Here is a 13,067-nt window from a genome sequence, read left to right on the forward strand (position 1 = left end):
AATGAATATGTTAAATCATTGTGCACAACATGATATTATTAATGAAGTGAAACCAGTATACTTTCCTTGATCAAATGGAGTAGTCGAAAAAAATATGGACTCGAAAAGAAATAATAACGTAACACTTGGAAGTTGGGTTATCGCAGAACATGTGGGAGAGAGAAGTTGTTATGTCAACTAATTACCTTTTAAATAAGGTTTTGCTGAAAGGAAAAAGATAAAACACAATATGAATTATAGAAAGGTCGAAAATCATTCAATAAATACTTGAAAATGTGTGGGTGCCTTGCGAAGATAATGAACATATTACCAAAGCAAATGAAAATAGGTATTAAAGAATGAATTAAATTTTCCATTGATTATCCTATTGTCTTAGAAGAATAGACCGATGCTAGTTGGTTATTTAATATTAAAGATATCTACGGCACAAGTGAATATGTTTTACATTGGGGGGAGAAGTTATGTTATAGAAATCCTCAAGCAAATAGTTATAACTAGATTCACAATCAAAACTAAGTTTATAGCTCTAGACAAGTCTGGGGAATAAGCTGAATGACTTTAAATTTTTTTGGAGGATATTCTTGGATTGCTTAAATATATGCCCCAGTGTGCATACATTGTGACTAGCATAGAATTTCATGTATAATGGTAAGTCGAGACATATGTGTCATCTACATAATAACATTAGATAACTGATCTCAAATGGAGTTATCTCTATTAATTTTGTAAGATCAAAAGGTAACATCGTAGATCCGCTAGCCAAAGGTTAAATCATAATCAAGTTGAGAAAACATCAAAAGGAATATGACTAATGCTCGTGAAATTTAAAGGTTTTACGTGAAGGAAAACCCTAATAAATTGACTTGAGATCCTAAGATCTTGGTTAAAAGGGACAATCAAATTGTATAAATTGTGTACGGTCACTGTGGGGGTCTATCATCTAAGTTTGTTCCTATTATGTAAATAGTGATCAAAGTGGTACAGGCTAAACAAAACTTTTAATGACCATTGTGTGCTTCAGTGAACCGAGCAACATAAGTCACATATGTGAGAGTAAAGTGGGGTCGCTTTAAGGAGACTATTGGACATAGTTCTTTCAAACTCTTATAGAACCAGGCGATGTTCATGGCTTTGAAGACATACCTATGAATTCTTGTCAGAGAGGTAGTTGTGCGAAGTATATCATCGTTTACACAAACGGTAGAACAGTTCAAAGACATCACATCAATTAGTTAGCTAGTAAAGTAAATATACAATTACAAGAGAAGGTTCAAAGGATGACACATATTTATCCTATGCAACTATCGATCGTAGAGTCTATCACTACATTGTACCAAAATGTTTTTGATAAAATCATCAATTTTATTCATATGGAGATTATTGAAAAAGAGTGAATTTCATTGATGGATTTAATATTTAAATTAAATTCATATTCCTTTTAAATATTATAAATTAAAAGATATATATCTCTTTAATTTGAATATTAGTAGGATAATTATCCTTTTTGAATGTGTCAAATTAAAAGGTATTTATTATTTTATTTAACTTTTAATATTAAAAGATAATCATATTCTTTTAAATATTTTAAATTAAAATAACATTTATTTAGGATTAAATAGTAAAATGTATCTATATCTTTTAAATACTTCAAATTAAAAAATATTTTTATATGCTTAAATTTGAATATTAAAAAATATATGTTTTAAGTAAGTCTCTTGTAGAAATCCCCTAAAACTACTTAGTTAACCTACTAGGTTAAATATAAGTTTTAACATCCGAAATACAAGAACTTCTAAAATCTTGAAAAATACTTTCTTTCCTTCTCTAGTTTTCTTGTGATAGGCAAAGTCGAGAAATAATTTGTGATCTTGAAAGTTTTTGCCACTGTTCGTTGATTATCTAGTTATTGTATCCTATGAGACAAACGACCAAAAGATCTCGAACACCAAAGAATAACTGAAAATTTGTCTTAAGAAATTGTGTATCAACATATATCAATTATTTCTAATCAATAGACCAATCGAAAAAAAGTTTTTTTCTTAGTGTAAACTATGTCAATAGTCTCCTATATTTTTGGTCTGATCGACTTTGGTCACCGAAAAAAATTTAAATGGAAATGGTCACTACAACTATCAGTCTGTCTGATTTAAGTCCATAATGTTACTACTCCTTCCGATTTAAGTCTTTAATGTTATCGGTCCGTTCGATTTTAGTCCCTCAACCATGTTAGTGACTTCAACAAAATGGACTTAAAATAGAGGGGGTTTAATGAAATTAATAGCAAAAGAACTTCAACCGGACGGATCGATAATGTAAGGTACCATTTCCCCTTAATTTTTCTTGATTACCAAAGTCAGTCAGACCGAAAACAAAAGGCTGAACATCAAAATCGATGAAAAACAATAATTTAAAGGCTCAATATCTGCAATTGTTTTTCCTAGAATTCTTGAATGATATACCACAGTTCATCACATCTCTGTTGCATTCAAGTCAATGCCACACAGTTCATAATTAATTTTCTCCTGGTAAGAGATAATCCGCCGACCCCTGTGTAAACCTGTCTCTGATTAAGATGAAACGAAAAAGCATGTTCCGGATCGAACTCATTCCCGGCCATAGGAATTATAGCCATTTGAATTAGACATGTTGTTCTGAGGCGGAGTTCGTTCAGGCCGAGGTCTTGCATACTCTGCGAATATAACCCAACCGTCGAGGAACTGCAATGGTCCAAAGGAAATCAGTTACCAGGATCAAGGTAAGATGGGAGGCAGTGTATGCAGATATATCAGTTTCCGCATTCTATCATCATTCATCGATGATCTAACCTGGAACAGTTCTATCAAAGCAGTTTACATATCTAGTTTCGAAGAAACTTATCATCATAAAAGCAGTTTACATATCTAGTTTCGAAGAAACTTATCATCATAAAAGCAGTTTACATATCTAGTTTCAAAGAAACTTTTGATGGTAATTTCTATCTAAAACGATTCTTCGAGCCAAAATTATGATCTTAACACTTCAAATTGAAACAAAGAGATCCGGAAATGCAAGAATGAACACATAAACTTTCCTCAAGGAAATGAACATTTAAGGAAGTAGAGCGAGCTAACCTTTCCATCCATGCCCTCTCTGCCTTTCTCAGCCTCTTCTATGGTGGCATATCTTACAAAACCAAACCCTTTAGAGTATCCCGATACTCTATCAGTCACCACTCTCGCTGTAGACGCAAAAAAGGACCAATGGTTATCAATATCAGAAAGACAATTTCCGAAATTCTTTGAGCTGAGGAAGACAAACCATCAACTACCCGGCCAAATTGAGAAAACGTTTCTCGGAGTTTCTCCGAAGGAGTGCGCTTGTTAAGCCCTAACAAAGGAATTCAAATGATAACTTACATCATAATATGAACCAAATAAATAATGCTCAACCAGTTCTAGATTGATAAACTACTTTGAATGAATTAAAGAGAGACCATATCAATCCTTCCATGTTTTCATTTTATGACCACTTAAAATCAAACCACAGAAAATATCAAAATTTTCTTCAATTTTCCCACATTTTCTAGCAATCAAACTAGCATAGTAACCTAATAAATCAGCATGTAAGCAAAGATTATAAAGAAACCAGAAAAGAATCGGAGTCACTAAAGGAAGCCCTTAAAAAACACAGATTGTTTGAGCAATTGAACGAGCAAAAGAACCCAACAAATCAATATATAAACACTATTTACCAAAAAAAAAGAACAGGACAAAAAAATCTAACTCGTTAAAATGAAACAACTTTTTTCCTCAATTTTCCAGCAGTTTCCAAGCAACCAACCAAAAAAACTTTACATATAAGCTAATACCAAAACAACTCATAAAATAACAGGAGAAAACATGAAAACCATGATGGATATAGGTGGGAAAGAAGAGATACGTGCCTGAGACAAAGAGATTGGTGCTTGGAGGCGCTTGCTCTCGACCAGGGGTTCCCTCGCTGTTCCCCATCGCTGCAATTGGTGGCGGCATAAAGGAATTAGCCGAAGCTGTCGAGCACAATCGCCTCAATCCCGGTAAAGCTGAAACGGCCACCATCGATCTCGTCGCCGCCGCCCTCAAAGCCATGGAGGAGATATTAGAGGGAATGGATAATCAGGGATTAACGCTTTAAGCTAAAACCTCTTCTGTAGTGCGAGAAAAATAGGGCAAAATCACAATCGACTTAAAAAAGACATGATTTAATAAAAGGGTAAAATACATATTTAATCACTTAACTGTCTTCTCACTCATATGTTGGTCAGTAAAATTTAAAACTTTCTAATTTAACCATTAAACTTTTGAATTATTCATGTTTTGGTCACTCGACTATTTATCTCTTTATCTGACTTAACAATTTTAGAATCAGTTTGGTAAAGCTTTCTAAAAGCACATTTAGTTAAAAAGTTTATTTTGACCGTAAAATTAATGACGAATGAGTAAAAAATGAAAAAAGAATTGTGGTAGAATTGGTGGTTTCAAAACAATAATAAAAATTAGGATTTATAGTTTTTTTCATTTTTAACTTTGTGTTTGGAATCAAATTATAATTTTACCTTTACTAATGTATGGGCTCCACTCAATTATATATTTATATTTTATTTTAATAATGTAATATTAAAATCCTTAAAAAATAATTTATGACTTATAATAATTTATTTTAATCATTTAAAAATAAATATATTTTATAATTTATATATTAACATATTAATAGTGAGTTATATAAAATATATTATTTTTATTTTTATATTTTATATTTTTGTTATAATTTAAATTGATATAATTCATATATAATAATATTTTTTAAATTTATTATTGTTTAAATTGATATGATTTATATATATATATATAAGTTTAAATATAATTTAAATGTATATTTTTAATTTATAACATAATGTCTATAAATGGACATTTTATCTTTTCAAACTCATTTTTTAACCTTACTCCCAAACAATTAAATTTTAAACTATAATTTTATATATCACTTTTAAAAGTTAATTTATATTACAATTCCTGTTCATCTCGATTCCAATCAAGATTCCAAACACAATTCATCTTGATCAGTTACCGTGTCAATCATTGTCGTTACCGACGATTAGAACTCTCTATTTTAATCCCTTAAATTTAAATTCGACATTTTTTCCGCTCAAATATATTACCTCAACTCGAGCAACTGCCCCTTAATCATTCACGGTCCATCTTTCATCACCATCATTCATCATCCTCACCAGCAATTGGCACACTTCTCCCACACCCACCAACAAAATCTATAGCAAACTTTAAGCCAAACACAACCAAATGTGAGCAATCCTAGCTAACAACATGTAATGACCTAAAATTTTAAGTCAACATTTAAGAATTTAAGGTATATTTATCATCTTCCCCTTGGAGTTCAGGGTTGTGTTAACTCTATCGTGACGATGAAAAGTGAGAGAAACTCTCAACGCAGAATATAATCTAACTTGATCAAATGATTTTATTCATGGATCATTTAAAAAACATGTTGCTCGTAAACAATATTGCAGAAACGTAAACACTGATTTGATTAGAAAAGGAGGTCCAGGATGCTCGTAGCATCCTTGGTGAGCCTAAACAGCCCACTATTAACTTGCGATATCATCTTCAATCCCTGTTTATCACACTCGACGACAGCTTTATTGACGGCCTCGACACTCCGATACGATTTCTCGAACTCGAGCTTATCGAAAGCCTGCAGGCCTGCCTGGATTTGAGGAACACTGGCATTGTAAGAATCCCGACAGAAGACGAGGAATCCCCATGTCAGATAATCCGTCTCGTTCAACACGAACTTGTTGACAATGTTCAAGGTTTCAATCAGTTTGGATTCTGATTTCTGCACAGCAATCCTGGTCAAGCCCGTTAAGTTTGCATTGAAGCTGCTGGGGTCTGACTCCAAAGCTGAGATGCATTCTTCAGGGTACTGTGTTTTCTTGCAGGTCGATTCGATTAGGGCCTTGCCTGTTTCTTGAGCTCCAGTTCCATGGAAAGATCTGTTGATGGTGAGAAGAGAAATTAGGGTCATGATGAGAAGGGTTTGGGGAGAAAGATTGATACTTTGATTGGCCATTTTGTTTGGTTTGTAGGAAAATGAGAATGGAGAAAGAAATATAAAGGCTTTATAATAGGGTTTCTCATAAGAAAATATGTGGAATAAGATTTATACTGTCCGTAACTGGTGGTTTTGACCTTCGTAATTAATGTTATCGTTGATATAGTAATTGGATAATCTAATTTAGAAATTAATTTGTGTAATGGATTCTATGTTATCTTAAAAATCTCCTTGATCTACTCAAAAACAGAAACCAAATATTCAAATTCCTTCACAATTCAATGCTGCTAATCGGCAACTCTCCGCACGGCCAACCGAACGGATATAAATAAATAAAACATCTAATCCGATAAATTATTCTTGAATCATATTCACAAAAGTTAAACGGACATGATGACGAATATATAAACAAACATGATTGTGAAGATATAAATGAACCAAATATGAATACCTTCACAAATCAACACCAAACATGCACAACTTCAAAAACAAACAAACAAACATGATTTTAAAATTTTAAATAAACGAACACAAGTTGAACATAAACAAACACAAACTTATTCGTTCAAAGTTTAAACCCAATTCATTTACGCCCCAAATGTTAATGTTCATCCTCATTATCATTCATCTATAAGAGTATAAAAACCAGAAGAAGTTTTGAGTTTGTAATATCAGCAAATTTACCTTAAAGTATGAGTATGAAAAACTATATTCTAGGCTCGTTTTAGAAGAACAACCATAATAACCATAACTGTCAATCGAAACAAGTTAGTTCCGATTGTCTTATCCATTCCTTTCGGTCCATCGTTTTCTTTTGCCTTTTTTTGCTGGGGGTAAAGAATTTCTCGATATCTTTCGAGGAGTTTCCTGGATTACCGTTGGATATATAAGTTGAGTTTGAGATTGAAGTCTATTTTGGTTTGACTCTAGTTTTGATGGTTCCTTACCATATGACCCTTAAGGAGCTTAAGGAACTGAAGGTCCAATCTAGGAGTTATTGGATAAGGGATTCATTTGACCCAGTGTTTCACTTCTCTTTGTGAAAAAGAAAGATGGGACATTGAGACTCTGTATTGATTACAGGAAGATAAACAAGCTTACGGTTAAAAACAAATGTCCCCTGCCTAGGATCGATGATTTGTTTAACCTGTTCCGAGGGGCTACCATCTTTTCGAAGATATACTTGAGATATGGTTATTACCAACTCAAGGTGAAAGATTCGGACATCCCCAAGACTTCTTTTCGTACTTGATACGAGCATTACAAGTTTCTAATGATGTCATTGTGTTAACTAATGCCCCTGTTGCCTTTATGGATCTAATGAATTGGGTATTTCGACGTTATCTGGTTTAGTTTGTGGTCCTGTTTATAGATGACATATTGGTATATTCTCGGATTGAAATAGAGCACGATGAGCATTTGAGGATCGTTATGTAGACTTTGAGGGAGCATAAGTTATTTTCCAAATTGAGCAAGTGTGAGTTCTGGCTCAACGAGGTTGCTTTTATGGGGCATATTGTATCTGTTGAGGGTATTCGAGTGGATCCAAGTAAAGTTTAGGCTATTTTGAACTAGAAGCAACCTAAGAATTTCTCATATATCTATAGCTTCTTAGGATTAGCTAGCTATTATTGTCGTTTCGTCCAAGGTTTCTCCATCATTGCAACTCCTCTAACAAAGCTGATGAGAAAGGACATTCCATTTGTCAGGTCCGAAGCTCAGCAGTCCAGTTCTGATAAACTAAATATTGTTTTTACTGAAGCCCTAATATTGATTAGCATGATTCTGGGAAGGATTTTTTAGTTTACAGGGAAGTTTTTCACTCTGTACTAGGATATGTTCTGGTGTAAGATGGAAAGGTTGTGGCTTAAGCGTCCCGTCAGTTAAAGCCGCATGAGCGCAACTATCCTACCCACGACCTAGAGTTAGTTGTAGTGGTCTTTGCTCTGAAGATTTGGAGACACCATCTTTATAGAAATATACAATGATACAAAATGGAGAATAATCGATCCTTCTGATGCCAAGTCTAGTAGCCTACTGTCGGATAATATCTGAAAAGTTAAAAATTAAAGAATAAGCTAAAAATTCCAGTTTGCTTCATGCGGTATATAAAAAATACAGATAAAAATTTTGGTAAAATTAATTATAAAATAGGTTTGAAAATATGAACATTACCCCCATGTGAACACCAAAACGTGTAGGTTCCCTTGAACCATAACCCACTTGTACACCCGGTAAGGATCTTATACTTGTAGCATAAGGGCCTGCAATAAGTTTTTACCCTATGCATAAAGCAGAGGAACATGTGATAAGGTCTTACAAATCATAGACTAGGCATGAGATACTTCCTCCAATAATACCCCCAAACATAGCAATTATGCATGTATTTAAGTGAAAATAGAAGTTTAATTTATTAAAACATTAAAATATGACATATTCCAAAATCATATAGAAAAATAAGATAACCAAAGATCATGTCAGAAGTATACGATACATCAGATATCATGTAGTTAGAATATTTAACATAATCAGAATTTTAAAATTGTTTAGGTAGATAGTTCAAAACAACAATGTAAAACCAATAGAAACACACTTTTACTGATATAAGAAGTCTTGGACGGTAACCTACTCTCGGGTCTACCTAACACGGTCGGTAACAGCGTTAGATCTTATGAGTCGGAAAAACAATACCAAAATTTTAATAATAATTAAAAAACTATAAATCAATTATTTACGAAAACATACGAGTAGCTCTCGAAGAACGCATATCGTATTGATCTACCAGGCAGGAAGCATCAAATCTAGTCGACCCTCGATCAGGGGAATCACGAGTACCTTCATGAAAATATAGTCACATATTAGATCCATACCCAAATCCTAAATTACTATGTATAAATACTAAAAATACTAAGCATTTTCGATTTAACGGGCTCGAATTGGGGCTGTCATATCAAAATTTGGCAAAATGGGCCGCAAAATTGGACTCAATACATCGAAAAACATCAAGAGGGAGGTTTTCCAAAAAGTCAACACCGATCAATGGTCAAAGTCAACATCGGTCAACAACGTCAGTCAACGACGGTGGTCAATGACAATGGTCAATGGTTTGGTTTGACTGATTCGGTTCAGAAATGGGTCGGCTTGGGTTTGGATTGAATGGGTCAGACGAGTCAGTTCGAGCGATCGGGTCGGGTACAGGTCAGTGGGTCACTTTAACCAATTTCTAAAAGCCCACCAGGGAGGTGGAGAAGCCCCACGTGTAACGACAGTGCATGAGGATGCGTGCGAGGTCTTTGGGTGTCTGAAAATTTTCTAAAATGTTCTACAAAGCATTTTTAAGGGTTTTAAGGCACTTACTAAGCTAGGTTCCCAATAGAGAATGATGAAGAGCTCGATATCGACTCGTCGAAAAATTGATGTTGCTCACCCCTCCACATGCCGAGGACGATGACTACGAAAAGGATACTGATGAACTCGGGGTGACACAAAGAATACAATGGTACGAGAGATGTAGCAAACGAAGCTACGGTCGACAGCAAAACATCGTTTAAAGATTTCCTGTAATAAGTTTCTAAAAAAGGAAGGTTGAAGATAGAGATAAATTTTTGTTTCCGGAAATGGAAACCTTCCAATTTTCGGGGCTTCTAAACCCACACAAAAAGGGAAAAGGGGTAAATTATGCCTTAGGTCCTTGGGCTTTTGGTTAATTTTTTATTTGGGTTCAAATTTCATTAAAATTTTATTTTAGTCCCAAAATTTAACCAAAATTCAATTTAGTCTCCAAAATAAAATTAAGAAAAATTTTTAGCCGATATTGATGTGTGGCGTGATTGTTTACTATTTTATTTGCTGAATTCATACTCTTAAGCTAAACTTAAATTTTAAGTATATTTGAGTTTGATTAAAATTGATTTTTTATCATTTTAATTTGATTATAAATTTATATTTAAGTTATTTTTCTAAATAGTATAAGGTGATTACAATGTAGTATATGTTCAAAATATTTTTAACTATTAACAACACACATATCTTACAGACAAGCTGCTCAAATCTAGAACTTTTTGGGATAACTCTTCTTAACCATCGAGGCCACTTGATGAGTTCATATTTACATTTTAAATTTAATTCTAAATAAAGTTATGCACACAAATAGATAAAACTATTCAAACTGAAATTACTTAAATATTTTTTTATTGAAACCGTTCTTTGAGTTCAATTCAAATTAAATTTAAGTCAAACTTAATCACAAAAGTATTGGGAAAATATCTATTAGATAATAAATTTGGAGCAATAATTTAGGTACTCTTGTTTACCCAAATCAATCATTGTAAAAGAGAAGTGATTCTAGTTTAGCCTTAGAAAAATTAGAGTGGGTCTATCTTAGTCATTGAAAAGATAGAGTTGTAAGGTTATACTTTATCCTTAAAGGTAAGAGCAAGTTATTGAATTCGTTGAAATCTTTAGTGGTATAAAGCTAAGGTAATGAATATAGACTTTGGTTGAGAAAGTCGAACCACTATAAATTGATTTGTGCAAAAAAAATTAATATTTTTTCAAGTTTCCACCAAACTCTATCAAAGTCAATTCACCCCATTAACGGTTTTCGATTGATCGTTTCGAGCCTAACACATACTCTAAGCTATACTTAAATTTTAAGTATATTTTTTTATTGAAATTTTAAGTATATTGAGTTTTATTTAAATTGATTTTTTATCATTTTATATGATTATAAAATAATATTTAATTTTTTTATTAGTTTGAGATTATTAGAAAGTAGTATTTATTTAGAATTTTTTTAATAATTTATAACACACTTCAAATGTAGCTGTATGAACCTATAACTTTTAGAGGACACTCTCCTTAACTATTATGATCATGAGTTCATGTTCGAATTTTATTTTAAATCTAAATAAATTTATGCATAAAAGTAGATAAAATTGTTTGAAAATTACTTAAAATAATATTTTTATTATTATTGAATTCATTCATTGAGTTCAATTCGAATTAAATTTAAGCCGAACTTAAACACAAAAGTGATGGGAAAATATCTATTTTTTATTAATCTATAGTAAGTACAAGACGTTATCTGTTCAAAGATAGTTTTTAATTATTTGACATTGAACACTCACACTACTGATATTCGAACCCGGGATCTCAAAGAATAATAACATTTCTTTTACTACTAAGATCACTTGATTCGTGTGTGAAAATATCTATTACATAAATTCTGGGCAATAATTTAGGTAGTTGAATAGGGATTTAGAATAGAAAAGGAAATGTCCCCCCACAAATAAAAGGTGTGCCGATTCGAAAAAAGAGAGGGATCCCAATGAGGCATGCGAAGAGTTTGTGATAGTGCCGAGGGCAATGGAAAAACAGAATGGTTCACAATCATGATAGGTGCTTGTGGGTTCTTTTTATTCTTTTAAAAAAACAAAAACATTAGGACATTGGACCCACCTTTCCCGCGCAAAATCATAAAGTCGGTCCATAATCATAAGGTTTTACGATTACAATATGCTTTACAATTACATATATATACATATTGATACCGAATTGTTTAATTTCATAAGTTGAATGTATCATCAAAATGTGTTATTATGAACTTTATGAGTACAATATGTTACTATTACTTTAATATATATATATATATAGATGATGAATTAAAGATAAGATTTGTCATGAAATAATATTTAATTATGCAATGATTTAAAATAAATTATGGATTATTGTAGTGAGATAAATAAGGATTTACCCTTTGCTAATTTGGTGCTAATCTAATCTATTTTGTTTTATCTGTAAACATATTAAAACAAGAGTGTAATAATAATAATAATAAAAGATTAGACCTATTTTAATTGAGAAATTAATGCAACAAGTCACTTTTTTTTAATTAAAGTCTGATATTCGATCTATTGATCGACTAATCCAGATCAGGTACTGCAGAGGCGAGGGCAACCCTCCTAACCCAGTTTACTCCATTCACAAACACCATAATTCGAACCCCCTGACCTTACAACGCCATAATTCGAACTTTTTGACCTTGATTAAGAGACCTAATGTCTTGTCTTACTAGACCAACTAATTGTTGGTACTTCTTTAATTACAAATCCTAAAATTATTTATATAATTAGAGGAAGAAAAAAATAATTAATTAATACATTTAAAAATTAAAACAAAAACACAAGTGGACACCTCTATTGGATTAGAATCTTGTATACTACCTCCTTGCCTCATACCCCTTCCCCTTCCTCGCATTATTCTTCAATATTCCTGGAAAAAATAAGCCCACTATTTTTATTTACTAGTCCTTCATCTATTTTTCAAAAATATCAAAAAATAATAATTAAAAAATTAATAATTTATATTTGACCTCTTTTGATTTTTTTATATAGAAATTATAATTTTTTATATAAAATTTAGACAATAAATAAAGTTAAAATAGGAACAAGAAACGAAAAGAGAACATGGAAACTGACAAAGAGAAAAACACAGTAGTCACTGACGGGTAGTTCTGCGGTGCGGCGCCTAAAAATGGTATACGGCGTGACCGGTTAAACAAGTGATCGGTTAAAATTTAGACCGGTTATGTTTTATTATTTAACCGGAAATATTATCAAGTACAATAATATATTCGGTAACGCTTATATAATGTAATAGATAGCGCTTATATAATAAAATAGGTATTTAACGGGAAATATTATCAAGTACAATAACATATTAGGTAGCGCTTATATAATGTAATAGGTAGCGCTTATATTGACCTATTTTATAAGTAAATCGGTATATTTATACCGGTAACATTGCAAATTTACCTATTACATTATAATTATCGGTTTCGATATTTCATAAAGTGTCGAAACTTTTTATAAAAGTATCGACACTTTATGCTTGCACCTCGTTGGGCATTAATATTTCATTCTGAACAAAAATATCGACACAAACTAAAAAAGTGTCGATACATGATTTAGATCTATTCT

General features: G+C 32.2%; 3 protein-coding genes across 3 annotated transcripts in view; all 3 read right to left on the reverse strand.

Moving 5' to 3' along the window:
- The window catches only part of LOC120178726 (TMV resistance protein N-like), a 77,563-nt gene that overhangs the window by 25,717 nt on the left and 38,779 nt on the right, over window positions 1-13,067 (reverse strand). The window lies entirely within an intron of this gene.
- LOC120178733 (organelle RRM domain-containing protein 2, mitochondrial-like) lies at window positions 2,390-4,163 on the reverse strand. Its single transcript, XM_039184529.1, has 4 exons — window positions 3,923-4,163; window positions 3,298-3,366; window positions 3,111-3,217; window positions 2,390-2,717 (listed from the first exon to the last, which is right to left on the reverse strand). The coding sequence occupies exons 1-4, from the start codon at window positions 4,104-4,106 to the stop codon at window positions 2,604-2,606; spliced, it is 474 nt and encodes a 157-aa protein (XP_039040460.1). The 5' UTR covers window positions 4,107-4,163; the 3' UTR covers window positions 2,390-2,603.
- LOC120178732 (cell wall / vacuolar inhibitor of fructosidase 2-like) lies at window positions 5,562-6,109 on the reverse strand. Its single transcript, XM_039184528.1, has one exon. The coding sequence runs from the start codon at window positions 6,103-6,105 to the stop codon at window positions 5,563-5,565; it is 543 nt and encodes a 180-aa protein (XP_039040459.1). The 5' UTR covers window positions 6,106-6,109; the 3' UTR covers window position 5,562.

The sequence above is a fragment of the Hibiscus syriacus genome, unplaced genomic scaffold (assembly GCF_006381635.1).
Source record: "Hibiscus syriacus cultivar Baekdansim isolate YM2019G1 unplaced genomic scaffold, ASM638163v2 tig00112370_pilon, whole genome shotgun sequence".
In the NCBI taxonomy this organism is placed as follows: domain Eukaryota; kingdom Viridiplantae; phylum Streptophyta; class Magnoliopsida; order Malvales; family Malvaceae; genus Hibiscus; species Hibiscus syriacus.